At 40.5% G+C, this 21251-nt stretch overlaps 1 protein-coding gene across 3 annotated transcripts in view; it reads left to right on the top strand.

Moving 5' to 3' along the window:
* Positions 1–5538, top strand: part of RACGAP1 (Rac GTPase activating protein 1) — a 32868-nt gene extending 27330 nt beyond the window's left edge. For all 3 annotated transcript variants that reach the window (XM_083169645.1, XM_083169644.1, XM_083169643.1), the window contains exons 12-17: positions 938–1136; positions 1507–1612; positions 1987–2119; positions 2202–2331; positions 4507–4615; positions 4701–5538. In XM_083169645.1, the coding sequence (XP_083025771.1) occupies positions 938–1136; positions 1507–1612; positions 1987–2119; positions 2202–2331; positions 4507–4615; positions 4701–4776 (753 nt within the window). In that variant the 3' untranslated portion in view covers positions 4777–5538. The remainder of the gene's footprint in view (positions 1–937; positions 1137–1506; positions 1613–1986; positions 2120–2201; positions 2332–4506; positions 4616–4700) is intronic.
* The last annotated feature ends 15713 nt before the right edge of the window (positions 5539–21251 follow it).

Here is a 21251-nt window from a genome sequence, read left to right as displayed (position 1 = left end):
ATTCTGGTACTTGTTTCCTAGCACGGAGCCCATCGCATACCATAAGGCATACAATGGTATGCGATGGCAGCCAATGTTATACAATTTTAAATTGTATACCATCGAATAGTATGCCATATACAATGGTATACGATTTAATATTGTATAAGCACCCTAATGGGTGTTTTCAATGTTAAATGGGCCCACTATAAGATAATTGTATAAGCACCGTAATGGGTGCTTACAATGTTAAAAGCACCCCCACTATCAACGCCAACCCGAAGCGTGGCAAGCGATCCCGCGAGGGGTGGCGGTACGCGTTCTCCGACCTTTGCATACCCCCACTATCCACATCAGCGTGGAGTTGAATTTAGATAAAGCCCGAAGCGTGGCGAGCAGACGCGGAATACATGCAAAGTAATACGCTGAGCTCGCCATGCTTCGGGTTGGCGTTGAGTGGGGGTGGCATTTAACATTGTAAGCACCCGTTAGGGTGCTTATACAATAAAAAAATCGTATAGGGGCTTATACAATTTAAAATCTCATCGCATGCGGGCATATGGCATGCAATGCCATACAACTTAATATCGTGGGCGCCGTGCTAAGAAACAAGTACCCAGATTCTACCAGCTGAACTAAAGGAAGGATTATAAACTGTTTCACGGATAGCTGACGTGATAAAGGCATATGATTTGTCTTTCTACACTCCATGCGGTTTGTTAATTGCTGATAAACCAAATCGTTCAGCAATACATTCCCTGTGAATGGATGTAACTAGAAATCAGCAAATCCCATGCTTAAGGTTGCTGAGTACTGTTTTGACAGACTTGTATAGATTGGTTCTGGCTGGGTGGATATGGATGTCAATGTGCAGTATTTGTGGAATGTATATGTTCTGAGATGTGGAGATATTCTTTTGATGTTTGTAATGTGATTTGTTTTTCTCCTCACCACTCAGACTGGATTATACAGGATTTCAGGCTGTGATCGTACAGTGAAAGATCTGAAGGAAAAATTTTTAAGAGGGAAGAGTGTTCCCTTACTTAGTAAAGTTGATGACATTCATGCTGTTTGTGGATTTCTCAAGGACTTTTTGCGAAACTTGAAGGAACCACTGCTCACCTTCCGTCTCAATAAAGCCTTTATGGTAGCAGCCGGTGAGTGAGTTCTGAAGGGGTTTCCATTTTAATTTATTCTAATGCTGGGCATACAAGGTCCATTTTATTGGCCCTAAAGTAATATTGAAACTCTGTATTGCTGCAATACAATTGGTAATTATCATTATGCTTGACATACACTGATATCTGATGGACTTAAGTTTCTCATATTAAAATCTGACTGTCGGACTTTTTATGTCAGTGTATGCAGATTGGGGGCGGCGCCACCACCCCTGCTACTCGCTGAGAATTGTAGAGTTGTCCACCAAAGCAAATTCAGGAGTGCTATTTACTGCTATTGCAGTGAGGCAGTTTTATTTAATTCCAGTCTTTAGAAATGAAGTATATTAAAGTCTGATTTCATTGCCAGAAATACCAGATGAAGGTAACAGCATTGCTGCTGTTTTTCAAGCTGTTGATGAGCTTCCAGCTGCAAACAGAGATACACTCGCTTTCTTAATGATCCACCTTCAAAGGTTAGTATATATCTTTTTTTTTTTTTTTTATCTGTATTATACCTTTTTCATGTTGCACCTGGTATTAGGATACTGGTCTGGCATTTGCAATTGTAAGGTCCTCTATAGTGACCTGGTAAAAAGCAGGACTTACTGTGCTTGTAGCTGACGCTGCCTCCGACCTATAGTGTGAACAGTACCCGGATCGCTCAACCCAGGTCACCCATTCACACTGCACAGCAACCTTTTAACCCAGGTCAGAATGCCGGGTTGCTGGACCCGGGTATTTTTAGAAGGCCCTTTCACACCGCACGTCAACCCTGGTCAGACTCTGGTTATTTGTGCAATAGGAAATGGGTATTAGAGATTTTTCAATAATTCTATATGTTCCGCAGAGTGGCGGAGAGTCCAGACTGTAAGATGAATGTGACAAACCTGGCAAGGGTGTTCGGTCCAACTCTGGTCGGTCATGCAGTCCCAGATCCTGACCCCATGACCATGCTACAAGATACAAAGCGACAGGCACAGGTAATCTTTACAGAAGTTAACTCCCAATCTGAAGGTTTAACAAACTGATATGTAATCAGCTGTTTTTGCATATGTAAATAAGGTGGTGGAACGACTAATGTCGCTACCAGGAGACTTCTGGAACCAGTTCATGATGGTGGAAAACATGGACCCATCTCACATCATTGAAAATTCAAATGTTTTTAACACTCCTCAGACACCTGATGTTAAAGGTACGCTTTATGACCCATTTCTCTGAAGTGTTGGGAAAGATTAGGGTGGGATGCTTATGGCAACAATCCTCAACATTATGATTGTGTTTTGAGGGAATACTTTTTGTTCTGAAGCTTAGATTAACTTGCACAGATAAAAGAAACCTGTTCTGCAAATAAAAAAACATGGGTAGTATTGGATGGGTAAAGCACTTTAGGGATGTATGTTAATAAGACCTATTTATTTTATGGTATTTAGTAGACTTTGTATATATAAACTGAAATATAAAAAATATATGTTCCAACCTAGGTCTGACAGCGGCTAGTTAACCTCTCGGTGTCCATCCAGAACCTCGTTGAGGTATAATTGGTCACAACAGGGGTGAGGGAAACAGCTCTTTAACAATAAGGCACCATAGTATCTACATATTCAAACCACTTTGATATCCACTAGTTTAACGTATAGAAGTATGTTGGTTGTGATTCAGCAGTTTCATTGGTGATATGTTCTATTCACATGTCCATACTAGGCATTCATTTCCAGCTTCCAATGGATTAATTTGCCCAACCTTTACATTAAGTTTCAATCACGCATGCACATAAAGGTATCTTTCAGTTTCTCTGCATCCTCATCACCTTATGGTAATCCGATATTTCCTACTTTACTTCAGGGTTCTATTTAAGGGCTTCACGGACCCACATCAGCTTTCATGGACAACCAAAATATATGAACACGTTTAACTTGCATATAAAGTCAGACCCGTAGACATGTAAAGGTGTATTTGTGAATCTGCGGCAGAGGCTGTGCCTTCTTAAATCTCAAAACTGAATGTCTGTTCCATGGATTTACAGGATATAAACAAATTGTGTAAAAGCAGTCTAATAATAATGAGACAACAGCGCTCCTCCCCAACTATAGGTAGTTCATAAGTGCTGCAGACACAAGGAACTTCCGTGCAGCAGGGCTGACAGGATCGTCCTCCAGAGTGGTCCCTGATGGTCGAACATACTCCTATACGTTAAACTAGTGTATATCAAAGTGGGTTCAATATTTAGATACTATAGTCTTATTGTTAAAGAGTTGGTATCCCTCACCCCTGGTTTGTATATAAAAAGACTCTGTAATAGAAGAATGTTTTCCAGCCCATCAAAATGATGAACGACACAACAATGTCAGCACAGGCAGCTGTGAGCAACCAACAGAGCAACACTTTATATGCTTTGTTGGGTACCATCTTGTGGTCATCGACGCACAAAACACAATTCCTATAGAGGAGAGATGCTGCGTTTAGCATGGTTTCTTTTTTATTTAGTGTTTTAAATATTGCACATATTTCACAGCGCTTTATAGAGAATATTTGAACATTCACATCAGTCCCTGCCCTGGTAGAGATTACAATCTCTATATTCCCCACTTTATGTACACGTACACACATTAATTGTATGGTTAATATTGTTGGGAGCCAGTTAACCTACCAGTATATTTTTGGATTGTGGGAGAAAACCGGAGTACCCGGAGGAAACCCACGCAAGCACGGGGAGAATATACAAACTCCGCATGGTGGGAATTGTGTGGCAGCAATAAACATTTTATACTGTCTTTACTGCCGCAGTAATTTTATATAGGGTGTGTATCGTATTTATGAAGTTTCAAAACCGCCTTGTGGGGGAGATAGATATATACCATTTTGTGTGTGTGTAATATATATATATATATATATATATATATATATATATATATATATATATATATATATATATATATATATATATATATATATATATGAGATATCTCTCTATCTACATAATTTGTTGCTAGCTGGCACTCAGACTTTCATCCAATAAGACACTATACAAGTGCAATATATTTATTCATATTCGTCATACTTTAACAGAATTTCATCGTTGCAGTACATGTTTACAACCAAATTGTTTTATATGGTACTATGATTTTTATTCTTGAGTCTTTGTAAATATTAAGTTTATCAATGGAAATTTTATTTTATTCCAAAATGCAAATATTTATCAGTACGTTTGACTAGGTTTTGTAAGAATAGGGTTCACACTATTGTGCCAATTTGCTAATAGAGAAGTGCTTTTGAAACCTGACTGTATGTATATTTATTTTTAACTATGTATGGCTGCACCATAGACATACTGTAACATACTATAGCAAATTCTGTATTCTTATTCCAGTTAGCATGTTAGGACCTCTGACCACTCCTGAGCAGCAAATTACCAAAACTCCTTCCTCCAGCTCACTCTCCCAGAAAGTTCGCTCTACTCTTGGCAAGAACACACCAAAGTGAGTAATCCCTGTTCTAAAATATGTCTCGACTTTCTTCCTTGGGTGCTTTGCTAAATTGACTTTTTTTTTCTGTCTGTTTCAGGTTTGGAAGCAAAAGTAAATCGGCTACCAATGTTACACGACAAGGCAACTACTTTGCCTCTCCTCTACTGAAATGAATTGTAGAACAGCAAATTTGCACAATTTTTTTTGTTTTAATTTTTTTAATGCATTTTAATTTTGGGTTTTATTACTACAAAAAGCCTGCAAAACTGTAACATAGGTAATACCGCACAACTAAATATTTTATATTAAGTGCTTTTTAAAAAAAAAAAAAAAAAATAGACTATTTAATTTTTTCTTTTTAAATCAAATTTTTCATTTGTATAAACTTTTTAGTATAAAAATTAAGCTCTGCTCCATTTTTCTAAACCTAGGGTGTTAATGAAACTACTCATTTCATGTATACAAATATCATTTTGTTACTTCTATTGTTTGACTGAAATTAGTTTGCTAGCCAAGGAAATACTGTATATCTTTAAAGGGAAGGATCACCAACTTTCAGGAGTGCTTAGATTTTATTTTTACTTTTTTTTTTTTTTTTTCCTGTTTGCCATCTGCTTGGTCTGTAAATGTGTGTTGTGGTTAGGATATTGTGTAAATACAGAACTGATAAATGTATCTCTAACCTCAAATTACACACAAATAATTAGTCTGTGGTTTCTTGCTCCACCTTCTCTTTAATTTAAGGGAAGTTAAGTCATTTTCATAGATAACCTTTCATGAGTTTGTGCTCATGGCAAATTTGCAAGCGGTGGCTTTAGGTTGTTATACCTGTAATCGCTACTTTATCACCATAAGAATAACTTGCACATACATTATGGATATGAAATATTCTGGATTTTATGTGCTATTCCTTATTTAAAACTTTATGTAAAGACCCCAACGGTTCACTGTTTTCATTTTGGTTTTGTTTGTCTTGGCAAATGTGTTAATGAATTTAAATGTCAAATTTATTACACTTAAACATTTTTAGGTACTTGTGTAGTTTCACGGCGCCACCGCGCGCACAGTCTGTGTCTGAAACTTGGCAGCCTGCCAGACGCTCTGTTTAACTGTGCGCGTGCCGCTCTAGCTGTTCTCAGTGCAGCGCGTGGCTGCTTTCCTTATGTAAGCTACGTTATCAGCGTAGCGCTGGGCAGCAGCAGCGCACGTTGCCCAGCGCTGACAGGTCACTGTGGAACATGTAGTTCCACAGTGAAATAGGCAGTCCTGCGCACCGCAATTTAGACGCTAAAGTGTCTAAATCCAGACTCCCTGCAAACCACTAAGATGGGGGCATCTAAATTTAGACGCTAAAGCGTAACAGCTGTCGACCTTGTTAATTCCACTATCCACGCCGAAGCGTGGCGAGCGGCGGCGGTATGCGTCCTACGACCTTTTCATACCCCCACTATCCACGTCGGCGTGGATTTAATTTTATAAAGTGTGGCGAGCGGATGCGGATACCTGTGAAGGTATCCACGCTTCGAGCTCGGTGGCTCGCTGCGCTGGCCACACTTTATAAAAACAACTCCACGCCGAAGTGGATAGTGGGGGTATGAAAAGGTCGTAGGACGCGTACCGCCACCCCTCGTGGGCTCGCTGCGCTCGCCACGCTTCGGGTTGGCGTGGATAGTGGAATTAACAAGGTCGACAGCTGCTACGTCGACTAGTATCATTGTGAACAGGTTTAATAGTGTACCCCTGGACCCTACTAAATTTAGATGCCCCCATCTCAGCGATTTGCAGGGAGTCTGGATTTAGACGCTTTAGCGTCTAAATTGCCGGGTTGTCAGCAGTGCGCAGGACTGCCTATTTCACTGTGGAACTACAAGTACCACAGTGACCTGTCAGCGCTAGGCAGCATGCGCTGCTGCTGCCCGGCGCTACGCTGATAACGTAGCTTACATAAGGAAAGCAGCCACGCGCTGCGCTGAGAACAGCTAGAACGGCACGCGCACAGTAAACACAGAGTCTGGCAGACTGCAAAGTTTCACTGTGCGCACGGTGGCGCCGTGAAACTACACAAGTACCCATTTTTATTATGCAAGTTGGAGCTTTGGTGTTTTAAGTTACATTTTAATATAATCTGATCTCCTCGCCATCTTTCTTTTAGCTTCTTTTTGCATGGGATCCCATTCTGCCTCCACGGTACAATGAGTCCATACTGAAGCACAGACTATCTGTGGATACGAATCATCGTATTAGAACTGTAGATAAATGACATACGGTTTGACGCTTTTCACACAATTTATCATCCCGATCGTCGAAATTGTGTAGAAGTGTCAAATTGCATTTTACTACATTAAAATCAGGTCTCATCATAGCCTCAATATCCAGAGCCAAACTGGCATGAGCAATTTCAACGGAATGTGAAGAAGAATAATGATGTAGACCATATCTACTAACATAATTAAGTATTATGCAAAAGGCCCTTTACTATGTGTGAGACATTCAGGACAATCTTGCTACTTCATCAGACTAGTATCCTCAGAAGCACATTGCTAATGTCACCATCTCTTCTGGACTATTGTTTTGGATAATTTTCTCTCAGTTGGTATGATGCATGGGCTCCTCTTCCTTCTACTTAAGAGCATACCTAAATACCCATGTAAATATTCTTTGTAGGACGACAACCATTCATGTTCCTTAGGCACCTCACCTGGCATTTCTAGCAGGTGGTCTCTGAATCACAGTATTTTGGAGGACCTATCTTTTGGGGATGAGGTTAATTTTGGACTATGACTGGATACAATGAGTATCCCTGCTCCCAACAGCTTTGGTTGCTCTAAAGATGAGCAAGCTTACACCTACCAACATTCAGCTGCCAGTCCTTCTGATAAGCCTGCAGAACTGTAAACTCTTTCACATAACCATAGCCAGTTGTGCAATCATTGGTTCTGTAATTGCAGATATACATGGTGCACATGTGTAAAGGAAGATATAATTATGTGAAAAGTTTTACACTTATACCCCTTTTACACCAAAATCCCTGGTCGGACCCTGATCTTTGAACACATGAGTTTCAAGGGTTGGACCCAGCTTCATACCCCATTTACACAGCACTGTGACCCAGGTCGGACCCAAGTCTGCACCGTTTACACTGAACCTGGGTCTGCCCTGCTTTTCCCTATGGATGACATTAAAAATGTCCATTTTAGGACCAATAAACTGCCATCCAACCTTCCCTCAAATATTTTAAATAAAAATTAAAAGACCTGACAAGTTAGCATTGAAAAATGTTGGTTTGTTTACTTTGTAAAATATTTTTCAAAAAGTTTTATTCAGTGCTCAAGCACACATAGCGGTATAAAAGTGCAGCATCATCCATGTGCTCCCCCCAGCCCCTTCCCCTGCAGCAGCAGACCGAATCTCCCATGTGCTGCCCCCCCCAAAAAATATATATATATAAATGATACTGCATCCAATTATGAATTCTGTGTGCACTGCTCATATCCTTCCTGGCTGCTGTCTTTTGCCACTGCAGCGCACTGTGGAAAGGCATCCAGCACTTCTGGTATCCTTTCAGCACTACCTGGATGTCCCAACCTGGGTTGGGACCATTTACACCGCCTACGACCCAGGTCCAACCAGTGTTCAACCCTGGTCAGGACATGGGTAGGAGACCAATGTTACTGGACCTGGGTTGGCGCCTTTTACACCAACGCGGACCTGGGTCCAACCTGGGTTATTCCTTGGTGTAAATGGGATATAACTGAGAAACTGAAGGTTCCTACAATTGACATCCGGTTATCATAATCTCTGCAATTGACTGCAGAGAAACATTCATGGTATATTTTGTATGCACACATGTACAGATGTGTCCACATACATCTTGGCTTTTTTTTTCCTCAATTTGTCACAACATGTAAAACACGGCTTAGCTGTTTTTCCAAATGTGATGGGTGGGTACATTCTAATGTAATAGAATAGAGGTGGACTTTTGCAGAGTCCAAGATGTGCCATACATGGCGCAATAGTAGTAGTACGTTTATTTATGGCAGTAAAACCAAGATGTATGTGGACACATCTGTAAGTGCAATTGCTCTTGATATCATGATGTAGATGATAAGTGACAAAAGGCTTGCCTGTTTGATGACTAAATAAAGGAATTTGGATACTTATTATGACAATATTTTGTATGGTACTTTAAGCACTTAGGCTTCCTTTGTTGGTCTTTGGGATTCCGTTGTGTTGAACAATTGGACTTCAAACAAATTTTCTTGTAATTGCTCCAGCTTTGAGCTATATCCTGCTGTTATCCTTCTGTGTTTCTTGCGGTTATGCAGGTCACGGTGAATCCTTAGATAAAGAGAATTGGGTACTTATGTAGTATCATGGCTCCCACAATGGGCATCGTATATGAAAAAATCGCATGTGATGCGATGCCATTTTGCACAGAACTCATTGACATGTGTTTTTAAAATCATGTTAAATGCACCCCAAAGGGCATTTGTTACTGTAGCACCCCCACTATGAACGCCAACCCGAAGCATGGCGAGCGCAGCGGTACGCGTCCTACGACCTTTTCATACCCCCACTATCCACGTCGGCGTGGAGTTGAGAATAGAAAGTGTGGCGAGCCTGAAGGGGGGCGAGCGCACGCGGATACCTTCACAGGTATCCGCTGCGCTCGCCACACTTTCTATTCTCAACTTCACGCCGATGTGGATAATGGGGGTATGAAAAGGTCGTAGTATGTGTACCGCCGCCGCTCGCCACGCTTCGGGTTGGCGTTGATAGTGGGGGTGGTACAGTGTGAAAAAAGACATTTGGGGTGCATTTAACATGTTTGCTACTAATTTGGATGCATTTGTGATCAAAATCGCATGGCAAGCGATTTTTACAACAAATGCGTAAAAAACCCGGAAAAATCGCATTGCATGCCACTACAAATGGCATGCGATGGGAGCCGTGAAAGTATACAAGTACCGAGAATTGTGTTAATTTGTTGAATTTGGTATAATCTCTTAGAAACTGTGTTCATCGGACCAGATGAATTGTTTCCCTAATTTACACACACACGTACACGTGATCTCCCACTGCAATGAACTATTTTATTAATGTGTAAATTAGAAAACAAAACTATAGGAGTCCACTAAAAATATATGGGGAAAACTGGAAAGGTCCCCCATATAGAATAGAATGAGGTGGGTGTGGCAGACAGCAAGCTGAGAAGCTAGCTCCCTCATGGCCAAGGATAATGAAACAGCCCATTCCAGGTCACAGAGGGCTTGCTCCTCCACAGCTAACAATTTAGGAGCCTCCAGGGAGCAACAGTCACACAGCCCAGTGTGATCCTGAAAAAAAGTCTTTACAAGCTGTTCAGTTCAGGAGCAGTACCATCGCTGTGGGACTTTGAGACCTTAGTGGACTCTGTAAGGGCAATACAGGGAGCTGTATAACCTACACACAAAGAATCAGAGCAAGAGCCACTGGTGTCACAGTTCGATAAGAAAAACTACTGTACTAATTCACACTTATACAGGAATATGGTGCAGGGACTGCTGTATAACTGACAAGGCACAGTGGGTTTCAGATGTAAGTGAACAGTGAATCCAGTTACACTAAAACACAGCCTATGTATAAAACCCCTTAACTGTTGTAGGGGCTTCTGACTTGTCATGGAATTGCGCAGGCTGATGTATGGGCACCTTTTACAGCACTTTGTTTCTGTTTTTTTTTTTTTTTTTTCCAGGCAGGTAATTCTTGCTTGCATGGTGTTTTTCTCTTCTCTCTAATAATCAGTGTATCTTTTGGACTGTTAGAAATATGGGACTCTCAGGTGTTAATTTACTAAAAGTTCTATTGAAGAGCTGATGTTGCCCATGGCAACCAAACCAATTTGATCTTATCTTCTAGAGCAGTGGTTCCCAACCCTGATCCTCAAGTACCCCCAACAGTGCATGTTTTCTAGGTCACCCGGCAGGTGCACTCATTATTCAGGCACATTTGAAAAGATCCACAGGTGGAGCTAATTATGTCACCTGTGATTCTGGGGCAGATTTATTAAGCTCTGTGGAGTGATAAAGTGTCTGTTTTTTTTTTTTTATCACCGGCCAATCAGCTCCTACTTGTCATTTTTCAAACCAAGCCTGTAACTTCACAGGTAGGAGCTGATTGGCCGGTGATAAAAAACAGACAATTTATCACTTCACCGAGCTTAATAAATCTGCCCCTCAGTGTGGAGACCTGCAAAACATGAACTGTTGGGGGTACTTGAGGACCAGGGTTGGGAACCACTGTTCTAGAAGGTGCTAAATAAGAAATAGAATCAGACTGGTTTCTATGGGCAACATCCCAGCTTCAATAAAACTTCCATCTCTGTAAATTTACCATCTCCGACAACTGGAAGGGAGGAGCTCTTTTAAAACCAGTGCTACCAGTATTCCGTACTAATTAAGTACAATAATCCTACCTATAGTAACATGCAAATCTTTCAAACTTGTAGGATGAAATTTCCAAATGTTGGGGACCCCCACACTCCTTTTGGTGCAAAAGGTGCCCATACATGTTGCAATAAATGGCTTACAATGAGTTATCGGGCGGATCGCACATGTGCGATTTGCATGCGATGCGATCCACGGGCAATACAAAAAAGTATGTGCAGCACATACTTTTTGTACTGTGCGTCGCATTGTATGCTGTTTATCGCAACATGTATGGGCACCTTTTTAGAGCTAGTGTTGTGAGAGTGCATGTAATTCCAGGAAATTGATTATGGTCTTCAAAACCACTGGCCACAATAGATTTATTGAGCATTAGACAATGTTTAATTGTCTGTTGGCGTTCACACTTTTAATAATTCTGTATCACTGAACTATTACTATTCCTAATAACATTTTATTGAATTGGGAATATTTTCAAGAGTCCATTACAGTACTTGGCCTTCAATAAAAGGTTTATTCATTTTTAATTTACTTCCCTTCACATTATTTTGAAGAGAATACATTTCCCCTTGAAATTCTTCCTTGTATGCAAACAGGTTTTAATTCTTTTAATGTAAAGTCTAACTTTGTTTCAGAGTACTGTACTATGGCTGGTTTTCTTTTCATATTGCACCAACCAGGTAATACAGTAGTGGACCTTCTAGATACGGACTGTACATTACTAGATAATAATTGTGTTTACTGCAAATCTATAAGTTCTTAAGACCTATATTATTTCACCTTAAGCCACTAGTATTTTGCGACTGTCATTTGTTAGTTTATGAACTATGGTGCTCAGAATTAAAGGAGAAAGTGGTGTTTTATTCTCTTCCCCACCTTCCCATTTCACTCTTTCTCTTCTCCTTGTCTATTTCCCCTTCATTCACTATGGAGCCCATCAATAATCTGCAGTCCATCTCATGAAGTTGTGAACTGCACAGGGGGCAGGACCAGTCTGTAATCACCTCTGCTTGAATGACAGACAGGCATTTGTGAGGAGGGGCTGATGTTTCCAGAAATGGGTGCAAGTTGGTCCCATTTTTTTGAGTGAGGCCAAGGACACCAAGACACAAACTCGCAAAACAAGTGCAATATGTTTAAAAGATGTAACAATTTATTAGTCTCACAGGACACCTACAAACAGGATAAAATGGCATATAACCACCGACTGTGGTAAAAGTTCCTAAAACACCAGGTAGTCAGCATCAGCAACAGGTCTCAAAGATGAATTCAGGGAGAGGGTGCTGGTTCCACTTTCCTCCACAAGCACTGCGTCCAAATATTGCCGTGGGTCTGGGTTGTGTCACCAGCCTAATGCATTTCAGACATTACAGTCCTTCATCATATCACCATATGCACTAAACCCTACTATTGTATCTACCTTGTCTTAAGGTCTGTGGTGGGCTGCATTGGTGTAATATCTGCAAAATCTTTTAACCAAACCCTATACTCCACGACAAGAGATGGGAAATACTGGAAATGGCCATCAGTCAAAGATGAAATTTGTTAAAAAAAAATGTGCTGAGAAAAATTTCAACACCAACAATTGTTACAGCTGTGAAAAAGTAGTTATAACTTGTAAAATCCAAAAATATACTGGCTTCCAACAAATTAACTCTAAAATGATTGTGTACGTGTACATGTGTTAGGGAATATATAGTGTAAGCTCCACTGGGGCAGGGAGTCACGAGAATGTTCAAAATATTCTCTGTAAAGCGCTGCGGAATATGTGCGCGCTGTATAAGAAACTTAAAAATAATAAATACAATGTTTCTATTTTGATTTGTTTAATACATATATTTGTATGAATATAAGTAAAGTGTAACGTGAGTTACCATCTTTGTTTTCTTCGCTGCAGAATTGTTTTTTATAAATCTTTGGGTTATTTTTCATATTCCATGCCTTGGAACTTCATTTGTCATAGTTTTAAATTAGTTCCCAAAAACATATGCTACATAGGAGAGCAGAGATTTCATAATTGCAAATGTATGTTAAAATCCATGAACAAAACATGTAACGTGAGTTACCAGTAGAAAATCAGTAATTTCTTGAAGACTACTGGAAGGTTTGAAAATATTTGGAGTTTGCCTTAATGTTAATTATAATACAAAATAAAAAAATTCATTATACTTTTTCTGTAACATCCAAATGAGCATACACTTCAGAGTCAGTTTGTAGCATGAGTTACCATGAAATGACCCTACAGCTATTAGTTGTGTGTCTGGAGTGTATCTACAATATATGATTTTATATTTTAGTATGTTGTTTTGGGTTGCTGTTGACACTGAAACTATTACCTGTTAATAAAAGAAGGGAATGGAGTGTTCAAAGAAGAGTCCAGCAGCCCAGCCACTCTCGCTGGACACTCACTAGCAGACAGAGCAGCCGGCAGCTTCTTCAGCCTGTCCTGCTGCAGTGTGCAGCTCAAAGCCCGGGGTAGTGAAGAGGATGGGGTGCATGACCACAGGGCCGAGCACTTCAATTGTTTAACCTGTGGCTGCGCCCTGCACTTGTTCTCAACAGCAGCTCCACATAGAGCTTGTACCTTGCGCCTCTTGTGGTTTCTTTCAATGTGATCAGTGTCGCATGCATGCAATAAATAGGCACAGGTGGGATCCGGGTACTCGTAACCCCCCCCCTGGGTGCACCACTGGAGGTAGGATAAGATTATAGTGGACAATGCAATTATACATATCGGCCAGCAGGAAGAGCTGCAGGAGAGACACAGGAACAGTTGCCATTAGCTGATAACCAATAGAGAGCGTAAAGAAATTGTGTAGATATAAAGAACAGAACTCACAGTTTTCAGGTGAAAAGGTTATATATAATATATGGAGAGTGCACACTAAGGGGCTAGCAATATGACAGCAGCTCCTAATACTACAGAGCCTGGGCTGTAGTGGGTAGAGGCTCAACCCTATTTATGTAGGGGAGATTCATATAAGGGACATGAGACAGGGTGAAGGTACTGTATGTGGAGTAGGTGCCTGTGTGAGTAGGTGCTGTCTTGGCTCACCTTCCTCTCTGAAAGATTCCAAGATGGCCGATGGGTTTGGAGCTTCAGCATCCATCCTCAGGGATCCGCTGTTCTGGCTGTGCAGCGGGAGCCCATGAGCAGTGGAGGACAGTGCCGACCCTGTGTACCCCAGAGTGGGCGGAAACAATATGTCAGCAATGGCGAAGGGAGCCCACTCACAAACACGCAATATTAGATTACATACTCACAAATGATGCCAGGATATCAGACATAAGGGGGTGAGAACATAGGATACAGTGACCATCAAGCAGTATGGTTTAGATATAAAGACCAACTCATGTCACACATAAACAATGGTATAGACTATTAGGAACACTCAAAAAGAAATGCAAGTATGCTTGTGGGTGCACTAAGGATCATTTATAGGAATGGATTTTAGGAAGATGAAATTTGAAGCAGATTGGGGAAATGTGATTCAATGGCGAATTGGAGGCTGTTGAAAACAAAACAGCGCAGGAGAGGTGGGGGGGGGGGGGGGGGAGTAATGATAAAAGTTAAACACCAGTGTGGTTCACAAGAGGTAGCAACTAGTGTAAAAGCAAAAAGATAGCCTTTATGAAATACTAGCATGCCCAAAATAATAACAGCAATGTTTCTTTCCAGACAAAAGGAGGCTAATACCATTTTCCACTAGCAAAAATAACCCGGGACAATGCGTGGGGACGTGCATCGACCCAGGTCTTTTGCTAGTGGAAATGCAAAATCCCAGATCGACTGACCCGGGACTCCAACTCGGGTAGTTACCTGAGTTGGACCCGGGAGCATCCAGTGGCAGTGGAACGGGTAATAATTAGACTTAAGACAGTGTGAGTTTGATGGAGGGAGAATAGGCAACAGCAGGTCATATTAGTTTTTGCTCAGTATTTACTACAAAAGTAGCAGGGAGGGGGACACAGGTAAGTTGCAAGAACATTCATAAAAAACAGGTAGATGAAAGTATGTCCTAACAAAACTCTCAAAACTAAAAGGGGGAAACAAGTAACTACAGAATAGCCTCCCATTAGTAGTAGGGAAAGTAATGGAAACACTCTAAAAATAAGTTAGGAGTTGTAGAATATCTCAAGCCCCTTACAGGATCGGCAGTAGAAAGAAAGAAGTAATATTGGGGCAGATTTTTTTAAAACTTAACGAGATAAATGCAAGTGTGATAAGGAGAGATAAACGTCCAGCCAATCAGCTCCTTACTGACTTTTTTTCAAACACAGGCTGTAACATGGCAGTTAGCAGGTGATTGGCTGGCCGTTTATCTCTTCTTATCACCCTTGGATTTATCTCTTGTTAAAGCTTAATACATCTGCCCCATTGCCACTGTATAGGTCATTGGTACGACCTCATCTAGAGTACTGTGTTCAATTCCGGAGGCCATATCTCCAGAAGGATATAAATACATTAGAGACTGTACAAAAATGGGCAACTAAAATGGTGCATGGCCTACATCACAAAACGTACCAGGAAAGACTAAAAGAGCATAAAATGTATAGTTTAGAGCTGGGGTAGCCAACCCTAGTCCTCGAGAGCTACCAACAGTGCATGTTTTGCAGGTCTCACAGAATCACAAGTGAGCTAATTTGCTCCATCTGTGTATCTTTTAAAATGTGTCAGTGATTAATGAGTGCAGCTGTGCAGCAGCTAGGTTGTCTGGAAAATGTGAACTGTTGGTAGCTCTCGAGGGCTAGGGTTGGCTACCACTGGTTTAGAGAAAAGAAGGGAAAGGGGGACATGATAGAAACTTTCAAATACATCAAGGGCTTTAACAAGGTACAGGTGGGAGACATTCTTCACAGGAAGAGGAGCAGCAGAACACGAGGACATGCACTGAAACTAGAGGGAGGAAGATTCAGGGGAAATCTGAGTAAAATGTACTTCACAGAAAGAGTAGTAGATAAGTGGAATAGCCTCCCATCAGAGGTGGTAGAGGCAAATACAGTAGTACAATTTAAACATGCTTGGGATAGGCATATTGATATCCTTACAAAATATGGTTTGAGGTAACATGCTTAAAAAAGGGCAGACTAGATGGGCCAAGTGGTTCTTATCTGCCATCAAATTCTATGTTTAAGTACCATGGAACTACCTGTGGGAGATCATACCACACAAATCTTACATATTATCTCTGTGACTATAAAAAATAGATTGGTGGGGGGGGGGGGGGGGGTGGTTGTTTAGTAGATCTGACCTATCTAGTTTCTCATAAACCAGCAGACATGGGGCCTGATGCTGGTTCAAAATACCATGTGCACTGCGGGGGGGGGGGGGGGGCAGATGTAACATTTGCAGATAAAGTTACATTTGGGTGGGGTTTCTAATATGGTATCTAAATTGCAGTGCAAGAATATAGCAGCCAATATTTACCCTGCACAGAAACAAAATAATACCCAAATATAACTCTCCCTGCACATGTTACATGTGCCCCGTCTGCAGCGCTCATGGTTTTGTCCATTAGAGAGAGAATTTGCTTTTGCAAGTGAACCAGAATCAGGCCCATGGTCCTGTATTGCAGACTCATACAAACTGGAATGTTTGGGATTGGATTTTAGGGAAAACTTTACTAAAATGAGTGTTCTATTAAAGATGGGATGTTGCCCATATCAATGAATCAGATTCTACTTCTTTAATTATCACCTTCTAGTAGATGATAGAGTGTGATTGGTTCCCACATAACTTGAACTATAAACATGGTCAATGTTTTAATGGTGAACCCGCCTTTTCTTCAGGACATAAATATCAGTAATGTGCAAAAGTGATGCAGTGTGGTGGTGAAACCAAATGAGAATTTTTCTTAGGTTAGTTCACCCTGAAACATTGACCATGTGCATGGCTATATGACATTATATGCACCTTAATATATCTCTTTAAATGATATGTGCCAAATGCGGGGCAGAACGGATGGTGTAATGGTTAGCATTACTGCCTCAAAGCGCTGAGGTCATGGGTTTGTTCCTCACCATGGCTCTAACTGTGCAGAGTTTGTATATTATCCCCGTGCTTGCATGGGTTTATTCCGGGTACTCCGGTTTCCTCCCACAATACAAAAATATACTGTAGGTCAATGTTTTACAACAAAATTAACCCTGGAATGTCTGTGTGTGCGTGTACATGTGGTAGGGAATATAGATTGTAAGCTCCACTGGGGCAGGGACTGATGTGAATGGTCAATTATTCTCTGAAAAGCGCTGCGGAATATGTGTGCGCTATATAAGAAACTGAGAATAAATAAATGCAAAAAATTGGTTCCCGTGCGAACACGCGGGGGACCCATTACATTAGAATAACCCTTTTTATGTAGGTACTGGATTGCAGTGCAGGAAGCTGGAGAGACATCTAAACCAGGCAATAGCGGGTCCCACTAAAGCTAAGTGGAAGACTACAACTATTATTTATATAGACTTAGCATTAAAGCTGAAGTATAAATATACATATAAAAGCAAAGGCCTACTTCTTATTGACCTGAAATGAATTATGATGTCATTTAAGGTCTTTGGGATGATTATATTCCATAATGATAATACATCTTGATGGAGGAAGCTCTGTGAATTGCTTATCCCCTATCACTCAAACACAATTTATTGTCCTTTCACCAATGACCTGACATATGCTGAATGACATTGTATTCCACTGATGCTTTGGTCTAAAGTTATCCTGTCAGTGTCATTCATTGGAAGTGACATGTGGGTAGACCAAATCACATAATACAAATTATAGAACAGGTTTTCATACATTTTCATTGGATAGCTAAAAAGCCACAAAATAAGTCACCAGACAGCCACCAAACTTGCCTGCTTTAGAGTAATGCTTGAAAAGTGTAACTAAGTGGATTTTTGTTTTGTGTTTATTACAGCATCCATTAATAATTTGCTCTCAAGATATATGTGTTTATTTCTTCATTTCAGCTTGTAAGCCAGAAAGTTTATTTGCTGAGCTAGCAACGCATTAACTCCTTTTTTGCAAAGTAGATATACTTTATTACTTATTTATCAACATTTATTTAATGGCATTATACTCTGCAGTGCTTTACAGTTCAGAACAAACCGTAATGAAACAAATCTGAATATGAATAAACGGAGGTGCTTTTTAATATCTTTATTGGTGATATTGCAAATGGAATTGAGGGTAAAATGTGCCTTTTTGCAGATGACACAAAGGTATGCAGCAGGGTAGACACACCAGGAGGTGTAAAACAAATGATTGAGGATCTAGGTAGATTAGAGAAATGGTCAAGAGCATGGCAACTACAGTTTAATGCCAAAAATTGCAAAATCATGCACTTGGGTCTCAGAAATCCAAAGACTAAATATAGTATAAATGGCACTATAATGGAAACTACTGAGGAAGAGAGGGATCTAGGTGTCACTATTTCAGGGGACTTAAAGCAGGTAGGCAATGTAACAAAGCAATGAAGAAGGCTAGTCAGATGCTTGGTTGCATAGGGAGAGGTATCAGCAGTAGAAAGAAAGAAGTAATAATGCCACTGTATAGGTCAGTGGTACGACCTCATCTAGAGTATTGTGTTCAGTTCTGGAGGCCATATCTCCAGAAGGATATAAATACATTAGAGACTGTACAAAGAAGGGCAACTAAAATGGTGCATGGCCTACATCACAAAACGTACCAAGAAAGACTAAAAGATCTTAATATGTATACTTTAGAGCAGAGAAGGGAAAGGGGGGACATGATAGAAACTTTCAAATATATGAAGGGCTTTAACAAGGTACAGGTGGGAGACCTTCACAGGAAGAGGAGCAGCAGAACAAGAGGACATGCCCTGAAACTAGAGGGAGGGAGATTCAGGGGAAATGTGAGGAAGAATTACTTCACAGAAAGAGTAGTAGATAAGTGGAATAGCCTCCCATCAGAGGTGGTAGAGGCAAATACAGTAGTACAATTTAAACATGCTTGGGATAGGCATATTGATATCCTTACAAAAAAATAAGGATCAAATATTGTTTGAGGTAACATGTTTAAAAAAGGGGCAGACTAGATGGGCCAAGTGGTTCTTATCTGCCGTCAAATTCTATGTTTTTATTTCTGTGCACACTGGCTGTAAGATTCACTCCACTTCACGCCTTTTAGCAATTATACAATCATTCTGGTTCCTGTATTGCCACAGGGAGGATTGAGGACCCGATAGGTTGCTCTTAACGTGGATATATTGGTAAGTGCTATTATTATGTAGCCTTACATTGGACAATTATATGGCCGAGAATGGGTGCTGTCATCATGCAGTTTAGGGACCTCCAGTATCAGAGAAGCCTTGCCGAGGGCTGGAGGCTTATTATATTTTTGCACATATATGTAACTAAAGGAGCATACACACAGAGCGATTTTGTGATCTTTTCTAACCAATCTGACTAGATTGTTTAAATAGTAAGCACAGATCTCTCCGTGTGTATGCCCCGAGTGATTAATAATCTCCTGTTAACTAAGTCAGTGCATGCAGTCAAAATCTAACCAAATTCCTTAGAATTTGACTGCAAATCTCCCTGTGTGTACAGAATGAGAGATAATGATCGCAATCTCTCATTCTGAACCACTACCCGGCCTTTTTTTGCTTAAGCAAAATTGCTTGGCAAAATCACTCAGCACAAATCTCTCCGTGTGTATGTGCTCCCCACGGGAGATCTGCACACAGGGAAATCACCTACCCTAAATAGCTTTGAAAATTATCTTAGCACACATCTGTGTGTGTGTATGCCCCTTAAGATCTCGGAATTACCTTCTATTATGTTGTTTTTTTCAAATCTTATTACTAATGTCCTTTAGTATGCTGGGGGTAAACCAAACCCCCTCCCTTTCAGCACAAGGGGCATTAATAATTTGATTGAGCAGCTTTCACTCTGTTTTATACAATCATCTCAGCAAGGGGCATATTTATTAGCTATAGGGACATGGTATAGCCCCCTGAGAGAAGGAGACTCGGTGACAGGTGGTCCCCACACACAAACCTACAGTTAGAATGAGGGCAGAGCATTATTTTGCTAGTTCCCCTCAGTGGCTCACCTGTTTAGTGACCACCACCAAGCTTACATTAGTTCACTGCCCTGCTCTGTGTATCCCCTTCAGATCAGTGCTGAATCCTGGAGAGAAATCAAGTGTGGTCAGCCTGGAGGGAATGTCATTTATCTTCAGAAGCAACAAGATCGCTGTAGTGCTGCTGTGAAAGAATCCTTTTGTTGGAACATAGTGAACACGTTATCACATTGGGGGGGACTTCAATTGCCAACAAAGTGTGTAAATGGAAATTAAATGCTGAGCAACATCATGGTCATCGAATTCATGAGACAGCGCTATTTACTGGCAAACAATCTGGACCACAAAAACTGCCATCAACCATGTTCTGATTGATATTCTTGAAAGTGTATTAACAAGAATTGACCATCATTGTGGGTTTCCATCAGAAAGGGTCCTTCTTTGAAAATTCGCATTTCAGGGGTTTGGGTACCTCTAAAAAACAAACTGCACAACTCACTGGAATATCTAGACACACAATAGTTGATGTTATAACTTTTTTTAATGAAGTATTAACACAATTTGTGACACATGAAAATTATGTCCTAGGAAGGTATTTAATTTTTGCCTACTGTAGGTGAAAATGGGCACCTTACCTCAGTTTTTTAAGGCAAATGAGGATTCACTCTATTAAAATGGAGGGAATTTATTTTTTGCCCAGGCATAAAAAATAATTACTGTTGAAAAACACCTGGATTGGCGAATTAGCCACCGATCCAAATGCTTTTGCCACTTTCCTGGCACAATTTCACCCATATTGGTGCTTTTTGAAGCATTTTTCACCCCATAAAAGTGAAAAGGCATGAGCAATCAATTGCCTTCAATAGCGGCAAAAAAAGTTTGCAATTGAATTGTCAGGCTTAATTAATTCTGTTTTTGCCTATTCGAAAAAACTGAACTAATTGAACAACCCCTTATAATCTTCACTTGAGCTGAACATTACTAAGTACTGTGTATTTCTTTGTGCAAATATGAGTGGAGTACTTAGCCTTTTATTCTAGTTCACTCTTTCTGACAAAATCCTTCTTAGATGGACAAAATCATGCACACTGCAGGGGGGGCAGATGTAAAATGTGCAGAGAGAATTAGATTTGGGTGAGTTATTTTATTTCTGTGCAGGGTAAATACTGGCTGCTTTATT

Source organism: Crinia signifera, chromosome 2, assembly GCF_055691185.1.
Source record: "Crinia signifera chromosome 2, ASM5569118v1, whole genome shotgun sequence".
NCBI lineage: Eukaryota > Metazoa > Chordata > Amphibia > Anura > Myobatrachidae > Crinia > Crinia signifera.
The sequence above is the reverse complement of the archived record's forward strand: the minus strand, read 5'-3'. Positions and strand labels throughout refer to the sequence as shown.